Source organism: Octopus bimaculoides, chromosome 5 (assembly GCF_046866305.1).
Source record: "Octopus bimaculoides isolate indiv1 chromosome 5, ASM4686630v1, whole genome shotgun sequence".
In the NCBI taxonomy this organism is placed as follows: Eukaryota; Metazoa; Mollusca; class Cephalopoda; order Octopoda; family Octopodidae; genus Octopus; species Octopus bimaculoides.
This window is the reverse complement of record NC_142932.1, coordinates 94,949,640-94,977,323: the sequence shown is the minus strand read 5'-3', so window position 1 is coordinate 94,977,323 and position 27,684 is coordinate 94,949,640. Positions and strand designations below refer to the sequence as shown.

The window sequence follows — 27,684 nt, the reverse complement described above, 5'->3', positions numbered from 1 at the left end:
CCTGTTTGTTTACAGTCTTTATTGCACCTGAACATCTGCCACAAACAAAAACTAACTTCCTAGTTAACCTGCCTTTGGTGTTGCTGCACCTCTTATGTGTCCATAGCTTGCACCGGGTACATCTTATAGAGTTACTACCTACTCCTTTTCTACATACTGAGCAGGGCCATCTACCTGAAGGGGTTTGTGTTTTATCTACCTTCCTACTTATTAGGATTTTGGTTTTAGCTAGGTTGACTCTAAGGCCCTTCAATTCTAGACCTTGCTTCCACACCTGAAACTTCTCCTCTAGTTCTGATAGTGACTCCGCAATTAGGGCAAGGTCATCAGCATAGAGGAGCTCCCTGGGGCAACCTGTCTTGAACTCCTCTGTGATTGCCTGGAGGACTATGATAAATAAGAGGGGGCTGAGGACGGAACCTTGGTGGACCCTACCTCTACCCGGAATTCATTGCTGTACTCATTTCCAACCCTCACCTTACTGGCAGCATCTCTGTACATGGCTCGCACAGTTCTCACTAACCATTCTTCTATCCCAAGTTTCCTCATTGACCACCAGATAAGGGATCGGGGGACCCTGTCAAAGGCTTTCTCCATGTCAACGAAAGCCAGGTACAGAGGTTTATCCTTAGCTAGGTATTTCTCCTGCAACTGTCTCACTAGAAATAAGGCATCAGTAGTGCTTTTACCTGGCACGAACCCAAACTGCACCTCATCTAAATTGATTCGCTCCCTAATTAGTTGGGCTATGACCTTCTCTGTAACTTTCATAACCTGATCTAACAGCTTGATGCCACTGTAATTATTAGTGTCTAAAGCGTCACCTTTACCTTTGTAGCAGTTTACTATGGTGCTGCTACACCAGTCATTGGGTATGACTCCTTCATGTATCACCTGGTTCGTAATACGGGTGACTAGGCTGTAGCCAACACTGCCAGATATTTTGAGCATCTCTGCAGTGATTCCTGATGGGCCGGGTGCTTTCCCTGTCTTCATACTCTTAATTGCTTTATCTACCATGGTACTGTCAACTCGGATAGCTGGTCCCTCTGTTGGGTCGACATACGGCAGGCTCTCTTTCTCCCATTGATTCTCTTTATTAAGCAATCTATCGTAGTGGCATCTCCAGACCTCTTTCTTTGCATCCTCATTTAGTGCAAGCGTACCATCATCCATGCAAACACATTTCTCTCCTACAACATCACTATTCTCTCTCCTACACTGTTTTGCAACACGAAATACCTCGAGTCTTTGGTCCTCACGGAGCAGAACATTGGCAAATCTTTCCTTATCTGCTTCCCCTCTGGCTAAATAAACCTGTCGCCTAGCCTCCCTTATGGCACATTGGTACAATTCCCTGCTACCACCGTTCTTCCAGTCCTTCCAAGCCTGTTTCTTTTGTCTAATAGCCCTGTCTACTTCCTTGTTCTACCACCACGTTACTCTGGGTCGGGAGGGGACCTTACACCACCCACAAATCTGGTCGGTGGCTTTCAACAGGTTGTCCCACAGAAATCTCCAATTGTCTTCCACGTTGTATGATGCTATATCCCCTTCTATTTCGTTAAATGCTTCAAGTAACTTGTCTCTAAGTCTCTGTCCGTTTGCAGGGTCTTTAAGCTTCCACACCCTTCTCCTCCAAGCCTGTCTAATTCTGGGCACCCATTTTGCCTTGATCCCAAAGTCGCTAACTACTAATCTATGTTGTGGGGTACATTCTTCGCCAGGGTAGGTTTTGGCATTTATAAGCCGCCCTCTTTCCCTATTTCTGGTGAGGATGTAGTCGATTTGGCTAGAGTGTCTGCCGGAGCGGTAGGTGACTAGGTGACTGGCAGGTTTCCTGAAGTTGGTATTGCAGACCATAAGATCGGTTGCATCACAGAACTCCAGCAGTCTGGTTCCCTCCTCGTTGCGGGAACCGAAGCCATAGCCTCCATGTATGCCATGGAAGCCTCCAGCACGACGTCCGACATGACCGTTGAAGTCTCCAGCCACAAAGAGAAGGTCCCTGTCACTCGTCGACGAGGTAGTTTGCAAGAGGGTGTCATAGAATTGGTCTTTCAGACCATCTGGTAGCCCCGGTTGAGGTGCATAGGCTGAGATGACAGTAGCTAATCTATGATGAAGCACTAGTCTGATTTTAAGTACTCAGATAAAAATTTAAAGGAAACAAAATGATTGTATGAAAATCATATATTCTATTCGTTAAAATAATTACAGTAAATTAGTCTTAGGGACATGCTCTTCTTGCAACTCTAAACTGTTATCACCACCATTTCTGCCACCTACTACTATTTCTACCATCAATACTACTACTACCAGTACCTCCACTACCTATATTACTACTGCTGCTGCTACTACTACTACTACTACTACTACTACTACTAAAAATAAAAATAAAAAGAACATTAATAATTTTCAAATTTCGGCACAAGGCCAGCATTTTTAAGGGGAGGAAAAAGTAAATTACATTAAGCCCTATAACTGGTACTTAATCAAACTTAAAGCAATCAAAACAAAGTTGATTCAGGCAGGATTTGAACTCAGAACATAAAGTATGAACAGAAGTATCACAGATCATTTTTTCCATGTTCTTATAATCCTGCTCTTAATGATAATAGTTTCAACTTTTAGCACTTTTACTGGGCGGGGCTAAATTAGTATTTTATTTTAGTGACCAACAAAAAGGATGAAAGGCAAAGCTGAGTTCATTGGAATTTGAATTCAGAATGTCGAGTCAGAAGAAATACTACAAAGCTTCTTGTTCAACAAAGCAATGATCCTGCCAGTTCATGCCCTTATAATAATGTTAGATGTCTCAAATTTAAACATAAGGCCAGCAATATTTAGGGGTGTGGATAAATCAATTACATTGACTCCAGTGTTCAACTGGTACTTATTTTATCAAGCCCCCTCCCCCCACCATAAAGGATCAAAGGCAGTCAACCTTGACAGAATATTAAAACAACATAAAGATGAACAAAATACTGCAAAGTATTTTGTCTAGCATACTAATGATTTTTGTCATCTCACTACCTTAATAATAATAATAATAATAATAATAATAATAATAATAATAATAATAATAATAATAACAATAATAATAATAATATTAATATTAATAATAGTTGTTGTGTTTGTTGTTATTATAATTGTAGTAATGTCTTTCAAATTTTGTCACAAGGGCAGCAATTTTTGGATTGAGGGGATGAGTCAAGTTGACTTCAGTGGGATTAGAACTCAGAATATAAAGAATTGAAAGAAATACCAAAAAGAATTTAGTTATATGGTTTACAAATAATCTTTTTTGTTTATGAAACATATGTAAGATGGTGTGAATTAAATATTTTATACACAAACTTTCCTGTTTTGTCATGTGTATGTATTCTGTGACTTCTTGTGGTCTCCCATTAGATAGACACATGGCACAAAACTACCTCCCTCAATACCACTCCCTCCTCTTTTGAGGGTTTTTGTCTTGTAAATTACTTCATGCTCTCACCAGTGCTGCTGTCACATAAAAGGTACCCAGTACAGTCTGTAAAGTTTATTTATGCCAGTAGCTTTAAAATCCTGCATTCTGGTGGTGATAAAGTTGTTGAAGGTGTGTTTGGCATTGTCTTGGTTTTTGAAGCATTTCTCACGCAAGAAGTTGTTGAGATGCTTGAAAAAGTGATAGTTGGTAGGCAAGAAGTCTGGTGAGTATGGCAGATGAGGCAGAGTTTCATAGCCCAATTTTTTCAACTTCTGCAGGGTCAGTTGTGCGACGTATGGCTGAGCATTGTCGTGGAGACTGTGGTTGTTGGAGTTTCTTATGTATTTCATCCATTTGCTGGTAGTATTTCTGCGCCGTAATAGTTTTGCCTGAATCCAAAAATCTATGATGGATGAGACCGGCCGCAGACCAACAAACAGTCACCTTGACTTTCTTTTGGAGCAACTTTGGCTTCGGGAAGTGCCGTGGAGCTTCGTCAGTGTCCAACCACTGAGCTGAGCATCGCCGGCTGTCATAAAGAATCCACTTTTCATTGCAAGTCACAAACGGGTCATTCTTGTTGCATAAAAGAAGGGAAGATGACACTTCAAAAATGCGTTTTTTTTTTTTGGTTGTCGTTCAATTCGTGCGGCACTCATTTCTCAAGCATTTTTGCATTTCCAATCTCTTTCAAGTGGCTGGAAATTGTTGTATACATTACATCTAATTCAGAAGCAAGCTCTTGAACAGTTGTGCATGGATTGGCTTCGATTAAGGCTCTTAGTTGATCGTTGTTAACATCCGATGGCCGACCACTATGCTTATCATCGTCACCGCTACGAAATTTCTTGAACCAACATTGTGCTGTACATTCATTAGTGGTTCCTGGGCCAAACGCATCGTTGATATTGCGAGCTGTTTCAGCAGCTTTTCGACCTAGCTTGAACTGGAATAAGAAAATTGTGTAAGTTTGGTTTTTGTCCATCTTGTATTCAATGTTCCAGAAAAAATGGCTTAAATTTTCAAAAAGAAAAAGAGTACCATGATTAGATAGAGTGAAAAAACAGGCTTTAAAATGATATATAAAGTCAAAGTAGTTTAACGAAAATTAATTTGAAAATACATCATTTAAAACCAAAATTAAAAATTCTGCAAGAACTTTCTTGACAACCTAATATAAATGTCTGTCTGTCTGCCTGTATGTATGTATGTATGTATGCATGTATGTATGCATGTCTGCAACTATTACAGTATATGTAACAATGTTGGGAGATTGAACGAATGATGGCATATTTAATGAGAGGGAAAATTAATCATGTGAACATACAGGGGTTGAACAAAATAATGGAAACACCTAAAAATTTAAAACAACTTTATTGTAATATGAAGTAGGACCACCTTTGGCAGTAATTACAGCTTGAATTCTATGAGGTATGGACTCATACAAAGTTTGAATTGTTTCCAAAGGAATTTTTGTCCATTCTTCAGCTAAAACAGTCTCCAGTTCTTGTAGTGATGATGGTGGAGGATATCAACTCTTTTTCCTGTTTTTCTAAAATGCACCACAAATGTTCTATAATATTGAGATCTGAGGACTGTGGTGGCCAGATAAGATGTTCAACTTCACCAGAATGTTCCTCGTGCTTCAGTAACAACTTTAGCTGTGTGAATTGGTGCATTATCATCCTGAAAGATTGTGTTTCCCTTCAGAAACAGTTCTGCAACCATAAGATTAACTTGATCAGATAAAATACTTAAACAGTCTGCCAGGAAAGGAAATCATTGGGCCAGCAGATTTCCCACCTCCCAGATCATCACAGTTCCTCCTCCATGTTTAACAGTTGGAAGAATGTAATCTGGGTCAAATGCTTGTTTTGGATGTCTCCACATATATACTCGGCCAGTGGTCAGAAATACAGCAAAGGATAACTTGTCCAAGAAAATGACATTCTTCCACTGCTTTAGAGATCAGTTTTGTAAGTTTTTACCCCACTCTAAATGCTTTGCAACGTTTGTTTTTAAAAGTAGTGGTTTTCTGATTGCAGCCCTCCCATGAAATCCAGCTTTGTGCAACACCAGGCAAGCAGTTTTTGTGGAAACTGAGTTCCTAAGGTGGTCATTAAGCTCTGCAGTTATTTTGGGAGCTGAACTTTTGTGATCCTTTCTAACAATTTATGTAAGAGTCCAACGGTCCTTATCTGAAAGTTTTGGTTTTCTTCTGCAGTTTTGTTTTGACGAGGAGGTTTTTCCCACTTTCTCAAAGCTGTCATTACTTTCAAGACAGGACTTCATGATACACAAAACATTTCGGCTGTTTTCATTATGCAAGCACCTGCCATATGCGCACCAACAATTTGACCTCTTTGAAAGTCCGATAGATCTGTCATTTTAATGAATTTCAATTAATTTTTTCTGATGATATCTGAAAAGAAACAGCAATTTTAGCAAAACATATTAAGCAACACTAAAAATAAATCGAAAAACATTAACATAAACAAGCTTTTGACAGTTTTATAGATATTTCAAAATTATGATGCTATGATGTTAGGTGCTTCCATTACTTTGTCCAACCCCTGTAGATCTTCAGATAGCTGTTCCTGAACAATGGGTGCCTAGAAAAAGAACTAGTATATAAGACCAATATCATGGGTTTGAACAAAGTAACAAATACATATATTGGAATGATAGGGAACACCTTCAAATAAAGATATACATTGCACCAGGCTTTGTTCAGAGCCAAAAACAAAAAACACACAATAATCCTAGCCAATATAGTATGGAGACTGAAAGAGAGAGGGGTGAGTAACATCCAGATAACCTGGAGTATTATTGCTAAGGCCAACAAATACAGGGGACGGAGCAGCAAATGCGAGCTTTGCATCACTGAAAAATTAAACATTATCTCATGAAAAGTGAATATTTTAAATATTAGGGATGGAACCTTGCATGCATAAGCAGCATTTCACACTCTGAAATTTCAAGCAGACGTCCTCACATACTCTGCTATCCCTCCAACCTGAATAAGTTTTCATTCCAAACATCAGTTATATGCATTATATGAACTTCATGTATAAAAGACACATGACCTGATAAGCTTATGCTGAGGTCCCCTCACAGAAATGTATGGGTCTCACACATATCCATGACATTACAAGATATTACAAGACATTTGTATTATGTCTATGTTTGAGTGTGTACTCATAATTGTGGGGTTTCACATATCTTTCACATAATTCATGTGAAACTTATGAACCCACAACACCATAAGCTTCACATGAATTATGTGAAAGATATGTGAAACCCCACAATTATGAGTACACACTCAAACATAGACATAATACAGATGCAGAGATGTGCACGCATGTGTGTCTATATATATGTGTATTTCATGTATATATTATCTATGTATGTGTAAATATATGTGTACTTTTATGTGTTTATATGTAGATAGAGTAGATAGAGACTAACTTGTATAGTGAAGGCAGATGTTTTAGTTTTGTTTTTGTTTCAGTCGCAGTTCAAGTCAATTTTAGTGGTAAACCAATATATATATAAAAACTATACCTATTACATTACAGCATTAAGCACAGTTTTATATGTATATATAGATACATACATATATACATGTGTGTGTGTGTATGTGTATATATATATATATATATATATATATATATATATATATATATATATATACACACACACATGCATAATCCTAGGGCAGTTAATTTTAGATATCATGCACTACACACTGAAATAATAAGTTTTGCATTTTCCATTTCTTTTCTTAAAGATACTGAAGATGATTATGCGACTATTTCAGATGAAGCTTACAGTAAGTATAATCAACACCAAATAATTTTGTATTGGTTTCAATATTTGGCACAAGGCCAGCAATTTGGTGGGTGGAGAAAGTTCTTGAAATACTTGCAAATCAAATTCAGAATTGAATTAATAGTCAATCAGTTGATTTTATTTACCACACATTTCTGGGTTAAGTAAACATATTGATTATTTACACAGACTGTTTCAAAACATGTAATATGTAATAATTGGTAACTTGCCATCTGAAAAGAAGCCAAAATGTGAAAAACAAAGAAACATGGTGCCACTCCGTGGGACTGAACCTCAAACCACATGGTTGCAAAGCAGGCTTCTTAACCGCACAGCCATGTCTGCTCCTCTACCCATATAATATAACATCATTCTGTTTCTGCTTTCTACTTTCTATGGTGATATGAATTGGATGGATCAACAGGATTCAATGGATTGGATGTCCAGATCTTACTTCAGTGTTTCAATGCAATGGAGGAAATGCATTTGATCATATATATGACTTGGGTGTAAACCACAACAAGAGGACTGATCATCTATCCACTTTTAATGCTGAATATGAAAAAGTGAAAGAGAAAATGCTTTTTTTCTTGATTTATCACATTTGCATTGATAGCTAAATTTATTATGTACTCCTATATATGTCAAATATTTTTATTTGATTTTTCAGCATCATTTATATCCATATAGTTTATTATAATACTTGTATTATAGATATTTTTCAATGCATCTTAGAAGTAGTCCATTTCAAATATCATGCACCACACTCACACATACAAACAAAAAATAATTTTTCATTTTCTTTTTTAAAGATGTGGAACGTGCTTATGGTATTTCATCCAAGCCAAGCAGTAAGTATAATTAATGCCATTACTTTCAGAATTATATATATACAATTAATATATATATAATAGTAATATGTACACTACACACACCCAAACACATGCACGTACACACACGTACACACATGAACACACACATACACACACACACACACACACACACACACACACACACACAAATGTTGAAAGAGAAGAATGAAAAAGTTTGGTATAATTTAATTTTATGTTACGCATATTTCATTATAAAATTGATGTCACAAAAGTTTACATGTTGAAAAATGTATAGAACCTCTGTCTATAATTCTTCAAAGATTTTAAAATAATATTAAAAGGAGTGAGAACAAGTTTGAGAAAATACATATATTTATGTATATACATGTACACACATACATATGTACACATATATATCTATACTTGTGTGTGTACAAAAAATCAAAATGAGCAACACGGATTTTAAAGATGATTGCAGTACGCACGTTTCATGCTACTCCATTTATTTAAGTAATGCGAGCATTACATTAAATGCAATATGTAGAGCAATCTTTAGATGCACAAGAATGCAGAAAATTACAGTAGAATAGACATATTATATTATAATTTCTAGCTTCTAGCCATTATCAATGGGAAATATCAAAGAGAGACCTAACCAGGCCATGACTTTAACACAGCTAGCCTTGGCTATGTCAAGATGGATTTTTATGTATTCTTCTTCCCACTTGGATTTTAAATGTTGCCACAATTATAATACGTCTATTCTACTGTAATTTTCTACATTCTTGTGCAGCTGAAGATTGCTCTACATATTGCATTTAATGTAATGCTTGCATTACTTAAATAAATGGAGTAGCATGAAACGTGTGTACTGCAATCATCTTTAAAATCCGTGTTGCTTATTTTGATTTTTTGATCACCTTGCTTTTAGAATGGTTTTTGGATAATACCATACTATATTCTGGTGCCTTAACATAAGTACCATATTCATTTTTGAATCTAAATCTAAATCTTGTGTGTGTACATATAAATATAAACAAACTCTTGTTTGTTTTTATTAGAAGCATTAAACTGAGTATTCTATGATACAAACAAGAAGTTGATGTGTTTCGAATGCAGTATTGCCGTTTGAACAACAGAAATAATGGGTAAATACCTTTACAAGGCAAAAAAAGTTGTCAACAAACTGCGTTTGAAAAAGTATCGACTTTTGTTTGTATCATACAATGTGTGTGTGTGTGTGTGTATTACTGTAATATCTGCACCAAGCATAAGCTAAATTTAGGCATTAGCTAAATTTATATTTGTAACATATTTCAAACACAAAAGGCAAATTCATGGCAGTTACCAGGGAGAAAAAATTCTGTTATGGTAAAAAAAAAGGTGTAAAAACACCATATCTGTCCAGTGCTGTCACCTGTCAGATTCTCAGACATGGAGGTTTCTAGCTTCTAGCCATTATCAATGGGAATTATCGAAGAGAGACAACTCTGCACAGACCTAATCAGGCCATGGCTTTAACTAAAACACAGTCAACAATTACTGATGTGTGCCAGAAGACCACCAAGTTCATGAAGATTACAGTAATATTAGCGCCAAGCAGTATTTAGATCATCATCATCATCATCATCGTTTAACGTCCGCTTTCCATGCTAGCATGGGTTGGACGATTTGACTGAGGACTGGTGAAACCGGATGGCAACACCAGGCTCCAGTCTGATTTGGCAGAGTTTCTACAGCTGGATGCCCTTCCTAACGCCAACCACTCAGAGAGTGTAGTGGGTGCTTTTACGTGTCACCCGCACGAAAACGGCCACGCTCGAAATGGTGTCTTTTATGTGCCACCCGCACAAGCCAGTCCAGGGGCACTGGCAACGATCTCGCTCGAAAATCCTACAGGAGCCAGTCAGGCGGTACTGGCAACGGCAACGCTCAAAATGGTGCATCTCATGTGCCACCCGCACAAGAACCAGTCCAGGGGCACTGGCAACGATCTTACTTGGCTTGCCGGGTCTTCTCACGCACAGCCCATTTCCAAAGGTCTCGGTCAGTAGTCATCGCCTCGGTGAGGCCCAATGTACGAAGGTCTTGCCTCACCACCTCAGCCCAGGTCTTCCTGGGCCTACCTCTTCCACGGGTTCCCTCAACTGTTAGGGTGTGGCACTTTTTCACGCAGCTAATAAGCTAAATTTAGGTTAGTTAAAATATATATTTATACACACATATATATACATTCAGACATCTGCATGAATGCAAACACCATCATCATCACCAATGTCATCATGTTTTAACATCTATATTTCATGCTAGCATGGGTTGGATGGTTTGACAGGAAATGGCAAGCTGGAGAGCTACATCAAGCTCCATTGTCTGCTTTGGCAAGATTTCTATGCCTGGATATCCTTCCCAATTCTAACCACTTTACAGCAAGATTGCAAAGTAACTTGCAAGACAAAGACCTCTTGGCTGGGAGTAAGCAAGGAAGCGTTGTGCCAGTTGTGAGGTTAAAGTTTAATAGAGAGATAGAGATAGATGTCTTACTATACTTGGCTACAACAGTAGGAAAAGAAAGGAGAGTTAGAGTCAGAGAGAAAGACAAATAGATAGATACAGAGAGAGAGAGAGAAGATGGTGTCGGAAGTGCAGCAGGACATATACACAGGGTGCAGTGTGGAAAATATAAGTGGTACAGAGGGAATAAGAGGGATGTTTCATAAATGTGTGAGGGGAGATGTTTAGAAATGTGGAAGAGGTGACTGTAGCAATCGTTGTTGACAGAAATTGGAGTGGCTGTGGGTAGTATGGTAGATATGAGAGGACCTGGTGAGTGTGTAAGGAGACATGCGGAGGGGCCTGCAGTGAATAATTGGAAGATGGGTCATGGAGAAGATTTGGCAGAGAAAATGCTGTGCCTGATTCTATGGCCACGATTTTACTTAGTTTGATGTCATCTCAAGCACAGCAAATTGCCAGAAGTTTTGGTCACATCACACCACCATGTATACACTAGCACTGACCACTTCCCAGCCCCACACCATCATCCGAACACCTACACATACACACAAACACACACACGTCAAGGTCACCAATCCTCTTCTACATGCAAATACATGCTGTCTTATACACACGCATGCGCACCTTCGTTTTGGGATCACCACTACTTTATTATCTCCCCTTCTTCCTAGCTCTCCTGTGTGACCCCTCTGTCCGGCATTCACCATGATAGATCGCTAGCCATTACACATTCTTTGTTTCCTTCTGTGTTCCTTTCTATGGAAGAACGTAGGATGGAAACGTTAAAGACTTTTTCACTTCCCAAGTGTTGTACATCTGTTTGTTGTCTACACCACTTGTCATGGTCTTTTGTTTCGTTTTTTCTGAATTCTCCCCTATGTATATACATATATATATATATATATATATATATATATATATATATATATATATATATATATATATATATCATCATCATCATCATCATCGTTTAACGTTCGCTTTCCATGCTAGCATGGGTTGGACGATTTGACTGAGGACTGGTGCAACTGGATGGCTACAGCAGGCTCCAATCTAATTTGGCAGAGTTTCTACAGCTGGACGCCCTTCCTAACGCCAACCACTCAGAGAGTGTAGTGGGTGCTTTTACGTGTCACCCACACGAAAACGGCCACGCTCGAAATGGTGTCTTTTATGTGCCACCCGCACAAGAGCCAGTCCAGGGGCACTGGCAACGATCTCACTTGGCTTGCCGGGTCTTCTCACGCACAGCACATTTCCAAAGGTCTCAGTCAGTAGTCATCGCCTCGGTGAGGCCCAATGTTCGAAGGTCTTGCCTCACCACCTCAGTCCAGGTCTTCCTGGGCCTACCTCTTCCACGGGTTCCCTCAACTGTTAGGGAGCGGCTCTTTTTCACGCAGCTATCCTCATTCATTCTCACCACATGTCCAAACCAGCGCAATCGTCTCTCTTGCACACCACTACTGACGCTTCTTATGTTCAGCTTTTCTCTCAAGATACTTACACTCTGACGGGTATGCACATTTACATTACACATCCAGCGGAGCATACTGGCTTCATTCCTTGCGAGCTTACGCATGTCCTCAGCAGTCACAGCCCATGTTTCACTGCCATGTAGCATGGCTGTTCGTACACGTGCGTCATACAGTCTGCCTTTTACCCTGAGTGAGAGTCCCTTTGTCGCCAGCAGAGGTAAGAGCTCTCTAAACTTGGCCCAGGCTATTCTTATTCTAGCGTTTACACTTTCAGCGCACCCACCCCCACTACTAACTTGGTCACCCAGATAGCGGAAGCTATCAACTACCTCTACCCGGAATTCATTACTGTACTCATTTCCAACCTTCAGCATCTCTGTACATGGCTCGCACAGCTCTCACTAAACATTCTTCTATCCCAAGTTTCCTCATTGACCACCAGATAAGGGATCGGGGGACCCTGTCAAAAACTTTCTCCATGTCAACGAAGGCCAGGTACAGAGGTTTATCCTTGGCTAGATATTTCTCCTGCAGCTGTCTCACTAGAAATATGGCATCAGTGGTGCTTTTACCTGGCACGAACCCAAACTGCACCTCATCTAAATTGATTTGCTCCCTAATTAGTTGGGCTATGACCCTCTCTGTAACTTTCATAACCTGATCTAACAGCTTGATGCCACTGTAATTATTAGTGTCTAAAGCGTCACCTTTACCTTTGTAGCAGTTTACTATGGTGCTGCTACACCAGTCATTGGGTATGACTCCTTCGTGTATCACCTGGTTCGTAATACGGGTGACTAGGCTGTAGCCAACACTGCCAGATATTTTGAGCATCTCTGCAGTGATTCCTGATGGGCCGGGGGCTTTCCCTGTCTTCATACTCTTAATTGCTTTATCTACCATGGTACTGTCAACTCGGATAGCTGGTCCCTCTGTTGGGTCGACATACGGCAGGCTCTCTTTCTCCCATTCATTCTCTTTATTAAGCAATCTATCGTAGTGGCATCTCCAGACCTCTTTCTTTGCAGCCTCATTTAGTGCAAGCGTACCATCATCCATGCGAACACATTTCTCTCCTACAACATCACTATTCTCTCTCCTACACTGTCTTGCAACACGAAATACCTCGAGTCTTTGGTCCTCACGGAGCAGAACATTGGCAAATCTTTTCTTATCTGCTTCCCCTCTGGCGAAATAAACCTGCCGCCTAGCTTCCCTTCTGGCAGATTGGTACTATTCCCTGCTACCACCGTTCTTCCAGTCCTTCCAAGCATGTTTCTTTTGTCTAATAGCCCCGTCTACATCCTTGTTCCACCACCACGTTACTCTGGTTCGAGAGGGGACTTTACACCAGCCACAGATCTGGTCTGTGGCTCTCAACAGGTTGTCCCGCAGAAATTTCCAATTGTCTTCCACGTTGTATGTTGTTATATCCCCTTCTATTTCGTCAAATGCTTCAAGTAACTTGTCTCTAAATCTCTGTCCATTTGCAGGGTCTTTAAGTTTCCATACTCTTCTCCCCCAGGCCGGTCTACTTCTGGGCACCCATATTGCCTTGATCTTGAAGTCGCTCATCATCATCATTTAACGTCCGCTTTCCATGCTAGCATGGATTGGATGATTTGACTGAGGACTGGTGAACCAGATGGCTGCACCAGGCTCCAGTCTGATTTGGCAGAGTTTCTACAGCTGGATGCCCTTCCTAACGCCAACCACTCTGAGAGTGTAGTGGGTGCTTTTATATATGAAACACACAAACACACACACACACACACACATACACACACACACACACACACACACATATATCTATATATATATATATATATATTACAGACATGAAAGTAAACTTTGAATGCAGCATAGCTGTGAAAACAGCTGAGAAGAATAGGATGTTTTCCCTTAGGAGACATAAAAAATGTTGCCAGCAGACAGCTATGGAAATTACTTTTTACTCAGCCTGATAGTTTACAGATTATTCTATTTATGTCTGTAACTGGGCTTTGAATTCCATCTCGTGAGTGGTTGGAGTTTCTATGGATATAAACACTTTTCTCATTGGGCTTTCTTATTTCTTTACTGCCCACAAGGGGCTAGACACAGAGGGGACAAACAAGGACAGACAAAGGGATTAAGTCGATTACATCGAACCCATTGCATAGCTGGTACTTAATTTACCGACCTCGAAAGGATGAAAGGCAAAGTCGATCTCAGCAGAATTTGAACTCAGAACATACCGGCAGCCGAAATACCGCTAAGCATTTCGCCCGGCATGCTAAAGTTTCTGCCAGCTTGATGCCTTATTGGGCTTTCTATAAGGAACTTACTTGCCCATTTTCATGTCTAGTGTTATGTCCAAGACTTCTGCTTTGTCAAATTGATGCTAACTGTTATGAATAGGCTGAAATCTTTGAAGATATTTATTAGATTTTATCCATGGCATAGCATTCCATATTGTTTGAGATTGCCAGACTGTTATCACTATACAAGGCCAAGCTATCTTGGAGAGGCTGCAAATTCCTTGGATCCATTCCATAGTACTTCAAATATCAGACTTGATTGTTTTGAGAAGATGCTTACTTAGAATGCTTATTTCATTCTTAAATAGTAATCAGCCTACATTTAGAATATGAAAGGAAGTTGGGTTTATGGTCCTTAATTTTGGTATAAGGCAGTGCTTGTTGAAGCAGTTCATGTGATCTATATTTAGTAGGGTGACTAAATTTTCCCTTCAGTGCACTTTAGGTCATTGTATGTTTAGCTTTATTTTTGTATATTTTGATGACTGTATTTGGAAGAAGTCTTATGTGCATGGACGTTTTTGTTTCACGATTGTTCTTTGTTTTGTCAGTGAGATATGTGCTTTAGGTGATTGTTTAGGAAAAGATTAGCATGATGCCAAAATCTTACCTTTTTTTAAGATGTTCACCAAATCATCTTTGAAGCTATCAAAGTCGTTCACCTAGAGAGAACATTTTCACAATTTAAAGTTAAATTTGTCTGCAGATATGCTGGCAGACAAATTCTCAAAGAACTTGGCTTTCCAGCACATACACTTGATTATTCTTTCTATCTTCTCATTCAGGTATGTTAAATTAAGCTTCCATGGTGGTGTTTGGATATTTTTCAAAGAGTACAGCAGTAATTGTCTCTCCTTTATCAACTGTTTATCCATCATTTGCAGATGGAGCTCAAGACAAATGACTGAACAAATGAAAGTAAGCAGCACTCAACACATTCAGCAGGAGTTAAATATATTCTTTAATAACAGTTTGACTCAGCTCCATACGACTTAAGGTCTCATGGGCATGTAGGACACATTGATACTATTAGATATAAAGAGAAATGTGAGAGATCTGAGACAAATTCAAGATGGCTTCTAGATACTAAACCACTATACATTAGCTCAGGTCACATGGCATTTATGCTATGAAGATTTCATGACCATCAGAATGACTGCTCATTCACCAAATGGAGTGTCATTGAAGGAGCTCCTCCCTACTCACCTGGAACTCAAAATTGCCAAGCGGCTACACATACTTCACTAATTTAGAGTATCCATTAACAAGAATATTGGAGTATCTTATTGTTGCCACTAGATGTATGTTCCATTAATGAATTTCAAGCTATTGTCAGCTAACAATCCACGTTTACCACCCTAAGCCTGGTTATCTCACTCACAAGAACATGGTATTTAATCACTATCTTCCATATAGACCACAGTCTCACCCATGTTGATAATCCAGCCTCAGTGTTAACCCAATACCATCAAATTTGATTACTCCCAAATAATGACCACTTCTAATGTGTAAATACTGCACTGAATGATACTGAGCTACTGATCCATTCCAATGTCCTATCTTACCATGGTTGGTATGCAATACAAGGAACTAGTGTCACTAAATATGCTATATGACAGCCTACCACCAAAGAATAAAGAAAATGTCTGGTGTTGCTTCCACAGCATTAACACTAGATGACCTGAGCTGACCACTAAAGACCTAACACCAACAAGCCATCTTGAGTTTGTCTGAAATCTCTCGCTCTGAATATCTGATGAAATAGATGCATTCTATACGTCCGCTTTTCCATGCTTGCAAGTATAAGAAGAAATTTATTGACACAGATTTTCTAAAACCAGATGCCCTTCCTTTCACCAACCCCATCCTGTTTTCTAGAAAGGTGATATTTCCTCATGGTCAAACTTCAGTTTGGAAGTGAAAGGTTAGGCTTAGGGTTAGCTAAAACCAGTACAAACGCACGAACTATGTCATAAATAACAGTACCGCCGATAGTTGTTGTTGACAAGCAACAGCACTAATTTTATTCAAGGAAAAGATCCCATTACACCGCTAGAACATGTTGTTTACATTCCACAGCAGTAATTGTTTTCACCTCAATAGACGTCAGTGATTGGTTGAAATTACCAAAATACGACAATTTTAACATGAAATAACTTTAAAAAGATAAAATTTTCCCAATAACACTTAGAGTAAAAGATGTTTTATATGGCACATTCTACCAGTGTCCCAAGTTTGAAAGTGTTTCGTTAAGAAAACAAGTGGCACCCGCCAAATCAGAAAGATCCGTTTACTAGAAAAGGTCAGAGGGGAGGGATCCTCACCTGTACTAAAGACCCTGATTGGCCTCTGCAGGTGACTCCAGAGGTCGTGTGGGAAAAAGACTTGTATAGGGTGATGGATTCCTTCCCCGAGGACACGTTCCACTTCGTGTTGAAGTGGCCCGATCTAGAACCATCGAGGTGCTTGAGTGAGGCACTGAGCCTGGTCGGGTGAAGGCAGGGTGGGAAAGTGTAAGGGGATGAGTACCTCATATTGAAAGGGCATGTGGCCCATGAAAAGAAAATTGTAAGAGGCAAGTGCCTCATTTCAAAGACATGATGTAAATTTATATGTAAATCTATAAAAGAACAATGTTTTAGAGAAGCAGAGTTCGGTGGGCGACTTCTGCCTTCTCCCATTAATATCATTGTGTTCATCATTCATCTCATCTCATTTAATGTCTTTGTCCAGTCTGCAGCTACTGTGTACTGCCCTCCTGGCAAACTAGGTGAATAAGAATAGTGAGAAAAAGGAAAATCAATAACAACAATAGTGAAGGTTGGCTCATTGATGGTAAGGATAAAGGACAAATGTCAATAGGAGGTGAACCATACTTAGGAGTGGCTTTTAATGGCATGAAGAGGAAATGTGAAGAAGAGAAAGATGCAGTTTAGAAGAGGTGATTTAGTTTGGTTTCTTGGGGTAGCATGTGTGAAAACATTGTTGTATATAAAATATACACTATCTATATAATAATTTGCTTGTTTATTCACCTGTTATACTTTAGTTAGTTAGAGAGGTGGAAGTGGAATGAGTGAGAGGTTGAGTAAAAGTGAGAGAGAGAGAGAGAGAGAGAGAGGGGAGAAATGTGAGCAGAGAAACAAGAAGAAGAGAGGAGTATAATAATACACTAAGGTCAAATGCATTACGTGGTGAGTTGAAGTGGGAGGCAAAGAGCAAGACATAAATACGATGAGAGAAAAGTAGGAGAGAGAGAAGTGTTAATGACATGCTGTAGGGTGGGAAGAGAAAGAGAGAAATATTAAAAACATGAAGAGGGGAATTACATGGTTAAAATGTTTGTTGAAGAGGTAGAGAGAAAGAGAGAAACATAAGGCGCTTAGCAGAAGAAAATTTTTAAATCATCTACTATTTTGTGATTGGAAGTGAAATTAGCAAAATACAAATAACAATCATCCTTTCTTTCTTAAATAGCTTTGCTTAATCTCTTTTGTTCTGTGGAATTTCCACAGATCTCACTAGTATTTTATTTTTTTAGTTACTTTCTGTACAATATCAAAATATTAAAACTATGCTCTCCAAACAATAAATGTGCACATCTTTATATAATTTCTTGAAGCTAATGAAGAGCAATATGCTGAAGCTAGTGGGCCCAGATATTTAGAATTGAAACCAGCAGGTACGTATACACAATATTGTTATTACACAGTATCATCATCATCATCATCATCATCATCATTTAATGTCCGCTTTCCATGCTAGCATGGGTTGGATGATTTGACTGGGGACTGGCAAACCAGATGGCTACACCAGACTCCAATCTGATCTGGCAGAGTTTCTACAGCTAGATGCCCTTCCTAATGCCAACCACTCCGAGAGTGTAGTGGGTGCTTTTATGTGCCACCGGCACGAGGGCCAGTCCGGCGGTACTGGCAACAGCCATACTTAAATGGTATTTTTTACGTGCCACCTGCACAGGAGTCAGTCCAATGTTTTGTTCACATGCTGCCGGCACAAGTGCCAGTAAAAAGCTGGTAACAATCGCGCTCAAATGGTGCTTTTTACGTGCCACCAGCACGGAAGCGAGACCACAGCTCTGGCAGTGATCCCGCTCAGATGGTGCTGATAGCACTCGAGCATGCCTCTAGGCTTCATCAGAGTGTCTAAATGTTTAGGAGAGCCGATTACCTGCAAGAGTCAGTTACTAATAGGTACAGTATATTTTTCTTATTGAAGAGGGCATAAGAAGAATAGGAGCAAGATTTAGAGTGCAAGAGGAGTAAAATTTAGTAAAATGGATTAGGTATAGGAAAGAGAAATAAGTCATAGACTTCAAGTGTTGCCTTCCAAAGTTCATGTTATTTTGTCCAGTGGTGGATAGGTAGGTGTATTTGTTCTAAGGATGAGTTTTTGGAAGGGTAAATTTGGGCAGTGGTTCTTATTTTGTTTACATATAAATACACGTTATGTTTGTGTTTACAGTGGTAGGTTTGAAAGTATGATCCATGTTTCAGAGGTTCGAAAATTTATATGTAGGATGTCTGTTGGTACTAAAGAGAGCATCGAACCAAGTGGTGACCAAAGTACGGTGTTCGTGTTCGCTGTTTTTTCGATCAACAAGTCCCTGAATCCTTGTATGCAGTGGTTATGGTCAGTCCTGCAACCTAATTGGTCAGCTATTTATTTGAAAACTATGACGCGGTTCCGGTTCGTTGATGGTTAACAGATAACACAAAAACAAATCAGATAAATAAATGAGTAAATAAATAAATTACAGAATAAATGGATAAAAAAAACCATGGCCACTATGAGCAAGTAGGAGAGCAAAATAACATTCAAACTAAATTAAATTAAATTTAGACAAGTAAAGAAATAAATAAATGCGTATGTGAGTGAGTACGATAACTAAAGCAATATGACTAAAGGGATATGATCTTAAGGGATTGCACAAGAAAAAATAAATTATTGCAAGCGTATAAAATAAAAAAATAAAAATGTAAAATATATATCTATCTACCAGGGGAATCAGCTACATTGTTAAACATAATATAGAAGGACAGCGGATTCATTTTTGTCGGAAGGCGTAATAAGGACGATTTTCTGACATGGGACAACAAATGGAACGGACTGGATCAATTGCTTGTTTTTCTGAGTTATAGTTATTTATTACTAAAACTTATACTAGTAAAGTATAGAATAAAGGATATAAAATATTAAATAGATGGCACTGTGTTATAGCATTAAATTATTTAATTGTTTAATTCAGTGTTTAATTTTAGAGGGGTAGTAGTTTGAAGAAAAATGTTTACATTTATATGTATGTGTATATATATATATATATATATATATATATATATATATATATATATATATATATATATATATATATACTCCTCTATGCTGATGACCTTGCGCTAATTGCTGAGTCACTATCAGAACTAGAGGAGAAGTTTCAGGTGTGGAAGCAAGGACTAGAATAGAAGGGCCTTAGAGTCAACCTAGCGAAAACCAAAGTCCTAATAAGTAGGAAGGTAGACAAAACACAAACCCCTTCAGGTAGATGGCCGTTTGATGTGTAGAAAAGGCATAGGTAGAAACTCTATAAGATGTACCCAGTGTAAGCTATGGACACATAAGAGGTGCGGCAATAACTAGGAAGTTAGTTTTTGTATGTGGCAGATGCTCAGGAGCAATAAACAGTGAAAATGTGCAGTAAACAACTTTTGCCACATTCCCTGGAGAAAAACTAGACGTAGTTGATAGCTTCTGCTATCTAGGTGACCAAGTTAGTAGTGGGGGAGGGTGCACTGAAAGTGTAGCTGCTAGAATAAGAATAGCCTGGGCAAATTTCAGAGAGCTCTTACCTCTGCTGGTGACAAAGGGCCTCTCACTCAGAGTGAAAGGCAGACTGTATGACACATGTGTACGAACAGCTATGCTACATGGCAGTGAAACATGGGCCGTGACTGCTGAGGACATGTGTAAGCTTGCAAGGAATGAAGCCAGTATGCTCTGATGGATGTGTAATGTCAGTGTGCATACTCGACAGAGTGTAAGTACCTTCAGAGAAATGTTGGACCTCAGAAGCATCAGTTGTGGTGTGCAAGAGAGACGATTGCGCTGGTATGGTCATGTGGTGAGAATGGGTGAGGATAGCTGTGTGGTGAAAAAGTGCCACACCTTAATGGTTGAGGGAACCTGTGGAAGAGGTAGACCCAGGAAGACCTGGGATGAGGTGGTGAAGCATGACCTTCGAACATTAGGCCTCACCGAGGCAATGACTAGTGACCGAGACCTTTGGAAATATGCAGAGCGTGAGAAGACCCGGCAAGCCAAGTGAGACCATAATCCATGGCCTCTGCCAGGGGTGTAGCCAGCTCACTTATTTGTACATTTACTTCATGGGACACTAAACTCTGCTTGCAAAGACCTGTTGAGGCAAGTTAAATCAAAATTGAACCAAATTCGATGACTGAAAACCATGCCAACCTCTCCTTCATTGGACACTAAACTCTGCTTGCAAAGACCTGTTGGAGCAAGTGAAATCGAAATCGTAATTGAACCAAATTCGATGACTAGCACCTGTGCCAGTAGAACACTAACAGCACCATCCAAGCATGATTATTGCCAGAGCAGCTGTCTGGCTTCCGTGCCAGTGGCACATAAATAGCACCATTTGAGCGTGATCATTACCAGCATCACCTTACTGGCATTTGTGCCAGTGACATGTGAAAAAACATTCGAGCAAGGTCGTTGCCAGTGCCCCTGGACTGGCTCCTGTGCAGGAGGCACGTAAAAAATACCATTTTGAGCATGGCCGTTGCCAGTACCTCGTGACTGGCCCTCGTGCCAGTGGCACGTAAAAGCACACACTACACTCTCAGTGTGGTTGGCGTTAGGAAGGGCATCCAGCTGTAGAAACTCTGCCAGATCAGATTGGAGCCTGGTGCAGCCATCCGATTCGCCAGTCCTCAGTCAAATCGTCTAACCCATGCTAGCATGGAAAGCAGACGTTAAACAACGATGATGATGATGTCCCCTTTAATAGGTTTATACCAAACTTATCCATGTAGCAATACTCAGTTTGCTGTAATGCTCTGCATACTTAACAACTGATAACATACTGGTATATCTTTTTTTCTGCCTCTGATGAGATTCTGCTTTATAAAATGATTTAGTTATTACAATTATAATCTTTAAAGTACAAATCAAAACAGTTGTTAGAGTTCATGTTTATTTTGCAGTTAATAAATATACTTATTAATTGATGTATCTCCATTTCCTTATTTTTCTTATATTTTATATATATATATATATATATATATATATGAAGAAAAAAAGAATAGAAATGTTGTATTCTCGGGAGAGTCATTCTCTTTTAGTGCCATATTTTTTAACACTTGTGACAAAGTACACAGGGTGAACACAACATATAATATAAAAAAGAAAACAAATATCAAGGAGTGATGTTTGTAGAGACCACAGCCCATGGAGAACTAGCCCATAGATTTAGGAAAGCTCTGAAGGAGACCAAACTCAACATGAAGATTTTTGAAAAGCTAGGGAACTCCATCAGATCATAACTATGTAGGACATACCCCTTTGAGAATACCATATGCACCAATGATAATTGCATGGTATGTAGGATTAACCCTAGCATTAACTGTAGAACTGGAAATGTAGTCTACAGCATAAGATGCATAGAAGGTGGTTGTAAAGACATGAACATGACATACATAGAGGAGACATCTGTCCTTGATCGTCTCCTCTATGTTTAGCCCCCTGTGGGCAACAAAAGAATTAATACATAGGGGAGACATCTAGGAGCATTGCGGAAAGACTAAATGAACATTTTAGACAAAAAACAGTCCTCCATACTCTACCAACATCCCAAGGACCAACATGGAGGCAACCTGAATCAACTTGACATCCGCATTTTAACCAAGTATCCAAAGGACCTAACCCTCAGACAAAGACAGGAGTACATCCTCATAAATGAAACATCCCCAGTACTAAATAGGAATTATACATAGGTAATCATACCCCCATACTCACAGTTTATATTCATATACAGGTAGAATAGTTAGTGGGCTGTTATATAGATGTATGTGTGTGTGTGTGTGTATACGTATACGTATATGTATATGCACATGTATGTAGAGAAATGGATATGAATGGAAACAGATAGACATACAGACGGATAGGTACATAGGTAATATGAACAGACAAGCACACATACATACGCAAATGAAAATTGAAACGCATCACCATATGTACACACACTTCACTTCACACAAAGACACATATGGAGATACATACATACATACATGTGTATGCACACACACACTGACCCACACACATGCGCACAAACAAACAAAAAGAATGCAGATTAGATAACAGACAGAGTCAATGACTATTGAAAAGGTTGCTAGACACAACGAAAATTTTAGGAAGAATAAATAAGTAAATAAGTGGAAAATATACTGGTGAGTGTGTTAAATAATAAGGCACTAAAAGAGAATGACTCTCTCCAGACACCACAAAACATGCTTCAACACACGAACTTACATAAAGAATTTTGCAAACCAAATCCAAAAATGAAGAATAGAAATGGCTTTTCTGACAATTTTTCCACTTCAATAATTAGATGTTAATAAGTTTACAAAGAGGTAACTCCTGAATTCAGTTAGTCAACCAAGGCATGGGTGAGGGCAGTTGTTGAGGCCATTGCTTCTGTTTTCCTTTTTTCTTGAAGGTCCTTCCACAACAACAGACCAGGAAGGAACTACAAAAAGAAAAGGTGAGCAGAAGCAATAGCCTCAGTAACAGCCCTCACCCATGCCTTGGGTAACTATTTGAATTCAGGAGTTACCTTTTTGTAAACTTATAAACATCTAATTATTAAAGTGGAAAATTATCAGAAAATCCATATTTATTCAGTTTTTCAAATATATAATACTGTAACAAAGGCTTTCTATTTCTTATTCTACTATATATATATATATATATATATATATATATATATATATATATATATATATATATATATATATCATCATCATCATCATCATCGTTTAACGTCCGCCTTCCATGCTAGCATAGGTTGGACGATTTGACTGAGGACTGGTGAAACCGGATGGCAACACCAGGCTCCAATCTAATTTGGCAGAGTTTCTACAGCTGGATGCCCATCCTAACGCCAACCACTCAGAGTGTAGTGGGTGCTTTTACGTGTCACCCGCACGAAAACGGCCACGCTCGAAATGGTGTCTTTTATGTGCCACCCGCACAATAGCCAGTCCAGGGGCACTGGCAACGATCTCGCTCGAAAACCCTACAAAGGCCAGTCAGGCGGTATATATATATATATATATATATATATATATATATATATGTCTGTACGTATTGTCGTCGTCGTTTAACGTCCGCTTTCCATGCTAGCATGGGTTGGACGATTTGACTGAGGACTGGTGAAACCAGATGGCTACACCAGGCTCTAATCTGATTTGGCAGTGTTTCTACAGCTGGATGCCCTTCCTAAAGCCAACCACTCAGAGAGTGTAGTTGGTGTTTTTACGTGTCACCCGCACGAAGGCCAGTCAGGCGGTACTGGCAAAGGCCACGCTCATCTCGCTCGAAGAAATTTCATGTGTCACCAGCACAAGAGCCAGTCCAGGGCACTGGCAACGATCTCGCTCGAAAAACCTCATGTGTGACCCGCACAAGAGCCAGCCCAGGGGCACCGGCAACGATCCCGCTCGGAAGATTTCATGCGTCGCCCGCACATGAGCCAATCCAGGGGCACTGGCAACGATCCCGCTCGAAAGACTTCATGTGTCGCCCGCACATCAGCCAGTCCAGGGGCACTGGCAACGATCCCGTCTTGCTCAAGGCATTTCATGTGTCACTCGCACAAGAGCCAGCCCAGGGGCACCGGCAATGATCCCGCACGAAGGCCAGTCAGGCGGTACTGGCAAAGGCCACGCTCATCTCGCTCGAAGAAATTTCATGTGTCACCAGCACAAGAGCCAGTCCAGGGCACTGGCAACGATCTCGCTCGAAAAACCTCATGTGTGACCCGCACAAGAGCCAGCCCAGGGGCACCGGCAACGATCCCGCTCGGAAGATTTCATGTGTCGCCCGCACATGAGCCAATCCAGGGGCACTGGCAACGATCCCGCTCGAAAGACTTCATGTGTCGCCCGCACATCAGCCAGTCCAGGGGCACTGGCAACGATCCCGTCTTGCTCAAGGCATTTCATGTGTCACTCGCACAAGAGCCAGCCCAGGGGCACCGGCAATGATCCCGCCCGAAAGATTCCATGTGTCGCCCTCACACGAGCCAGCCCAGGGGCACCAGCAATGATCTCGCTCGAAAAACCTCATGTGTCACCCACACAAGAGCCGGCCCAGGGGTACTGGCAACAATCTCGCTCGAAAGATTTCATGTGTCGCCCGCACGTGAGCCAGTCCAGGGGCACTGGCAACGATCCCGCTCGAAAGATTTCATGTGTCGCCTGCACATGAGCCAGTCCAAGGGGCGGGGCACCGGCAACGATCCTGCTCGAAAAACCTCATGTGTCACCCGCACAAGAGCCGGCCCAGGGGCGTCGCCCACACATGAGCCAGTCCAGGGGCACTGGCAACGAACCCGCTCAAACATTTCATGTGTCACCCGCACAAGAGTTAGTCCAGGGGCACCGGCAACAATCTCGCTCGAAAGATATCATGTGTCGCCCGCACATGAGCCAGTCCGGGGGCTCTGGCACGATCCCGCTCGAAAGATTCATGTGTCGCCCGCACATGAGCCAGTCCAGGGGCACTGGCAACGATCCCGCTCGAAAGATTTCATGTGTCGCCCGCAGATGAGCCAGTCCAAGGGGTGGGGGACACTGGCAACGACCCTGCTCGAAAACATTTCATGTGTCACCCGCACATGAGCCAGTCCAGGGGCATCGGCAACGATCTCGCTCGAAAAAGCCTCATGTCACCCGCACAAGAGCCAGTCCAGGGGCACTGGCAATGATCCCGCTCGGAAGATTTCATGTGTCGCCCGCACATGAGCCAGTCCGGGGGCTCTGGCACGATCCCGCTCGAAAGATTCATGTGTCGCCCGCACATGAGCCAGTCCAGGGGCACTGGCAACGATCCCGCTCGAAAGATTTCATGTGTCGCCCGCAGATGAGCCAGTCCAAGGGGTGGGGGACACTGGCAACGACCCTGCTCGAAAAAATTTCATGTGTCACCCGCACATGAGCCAGTCCAGGGGCATCGGCAACGATCTCGCTCGAAAAATCCTCATGTCACCCGCACAAGAGCCAGTCCAGGGGCACTGGCAATGATCCCGCTCAGAAGATTTCATGTGTCGCCCGCACATGAGCCAGTCCGGGGGCTCTGGCACGATCCCGCTCGAAAGATTCATGTGTCGCCCGCACATGAGCCAGTCCAGGGGCACTGGCAACGATCCCGCTCGAAAGATTTCATGTGTCGCCCGCACATGAGCCAGTCCGGGGGCACTGGCAAACGATCCCGCTTGAAACATTTCATGTGTCACCCGCACATGAGCCAGTCCAGGGGCACTGGCATCGAACTCGCCCGAAAGATTTCATGTGTCTCCCGCACATGAGCCAGTCCATGGGCACTGGCAACGATCCCGCTCGAAAGATTTCATGTGTCACCCGCACATGAGCCAGTCCAGGGGCACTGGCAACGATCCCGCTCGAAAGATTTCATGTGTCACCCGCACATGAGCCAGTACATGGGCACCGGCAGTGATCTCGCTCGAAAAAACTTCATGTGTCACCCGCACATGAGCCAGTCCAGGGGCACTGGCAGCGATCCCGCTCGAAAGATTTCATGTGTCGCCCACACATGAGCCAGTACATGGGCACTGGCATCGAACTCGCCCGAAATATTTCATGTGTCTCCCGCACATGAGCCAGTCCATGGGCACTGGCAACGATCCCGCTCGAAAGATTTCATGTGTCACCCGCACATGAGCCAGTCCAGGGGCACTGGCAACGATCCCGCTCGAAAAACCTCATGTGTCACCCGCACAAGAGCCGGCTCAGGGGTACCGGCAACGATCTCGCTCGAAAGATTTCATGTGTCGCCCGCACATGAGCCAGACCAGTGGCACTGTCAGCGATCCCGCTCGAAAGATTTCATGTGTCGCCCGCACACGAGCCAGCCCGGGGGCACCGGCAATGATCTCGCTTGGAAAAAAAAAAAAAAGACGTCATGTGTCACCCGCACAAGAGCCGGCCCAGGGGCACCGGCAACGATCTCGCTTGAAAGACTTCATATGTCACCCGCACATGAGCCAGCCCAGGGGCATCGGCATCGATCCCGCTCGAAAGATTTCATGTGTCGCCCGCACATTAGCCAGTCCAGGGGCACTGGCATCGATCCCGCTCGAAACATTTCATGTGTCACTCGCACAAGAGCCAGTCCAGGGGCACTGGCAACGATCTCGCTCGAAAGATATCATGTGTCGCCCGCACATGAGCCAGTCCAGGGGCACTGGCAACGATCCCACTCGAAAGATTTCAAGTGTCACCCGCACATGAGCCAGTCCAGGGACACCGGCAACGATCTCGCTCAAAGAAAAAGAAAAAAAAAACAACCTCATGTGTCACCCGCACAAGAGCCAGCCCAGGGGCACCGGCAACGACCTCGCACGAAAGATATCATGTGTCACCCGCACATGAGCCAGTCCGGGAGCACTGGCAACGATCTCGCTCGAAAATCCCGTGACGGCCCTGCCCAAAGCCAGTTCAGGGGCACGACAACAATCTATTTCTATTTCACTTGCCTCAACAGGTCTTCGCAGTGGGGTTTAGTGTCCAATTTTAATTTAACTCGATTTCGATTTCACTTGCCTCAACAGGTCTTCACAAGTGGAATTTAGTGTCCAATGAAGGAAGGAAGGTACGCATAAGTGGGCTGGCTGGGCCTTAGATTTAGGTCTCACTTGGCTTGCCGGGTCTTCTCGCGCACAGTATATTTCCAAAGGTCTCGGTCAGAAGTCATCGCCTCGGTGAGGCCCAATGTTCGAAGGTCATGCCTTACCACCTCATCCCAGGTCTTCCTGGGCCTACCTCTTCCACAGGTTCCCTCAACTGTTAAGGTGTGGCACTTTTTCACACAGCTATCCTCATCCATTCTCGCTACATGACCATACCAGCACAGTCGTTTCTCTTGCACACTACAACTGATGCTTCGTAAGTTCAACTTTTCTCTCAAGGTACTGA

The 27,684-nt window shown here is 41.5% G+C and overlaps 1 protein-coding gene and 1 long non-coding RNA gene across 12 annotated transcripts in view; one reads left to right on the top strand and one right to left on the bottom strand.

Moving 5' to 3' along the window:
* The window catches only part of LOC106880794 (neural cell adhesion molecule L1.1-like), a 537,440-nt gene that overhangs the window by 493,986 nt on the left and 15,770 nt on the right, over positions 1 to 27,684 (top strand). For 4 of the 11 annotated variants that reach the window (XR_016241963.1, XR_016241961.1, XM_089352682.1 and 1 more), the window contains exons 12-14: positions 7,237 to 7,307; positions 8,119 to 8,157; positions 18,051 to 18,110. Coding sequence is in view for 8 of the 11 variants with exons in the window: in XM_089352682.1 (XP_089208808.1) it covers positions 7,237 to 7,307; positions 8,119 to 8,157; positions 18,051 to 18,110 (170 nt within the window). In the remaining 3 variants the exon portion in view is untranslated. Of the gene's footprint in view, positions 1 to 4,207; positions 4,440 to 7,206; positions 7,308 to 8,118; positions 8,158 to 18,050; positions 18,111 to 27,684 lie in introns of those variants that run through there. The other 7 variants (XR_016241962.1, XM_089352677.1, XM_089352678.1 and 4 more) reach the window with 4 other exon arrangements.
* Positions 17,083 to 27,684, bottom strand: part of LOC149135651 (uncharacterized) — a 31,846-nt gene continuing 21,244 nt past the window's right edge. The window contains exon 3 of the long non-coding RNA XR_016241964.1: positions 17,083 to 17,194. This is a non-coding gene — a long non-coding RNA (uncharacterized LOC149135651). The remainder of the gene's footprint in view (positions 17,195 to 27,684) is intronic.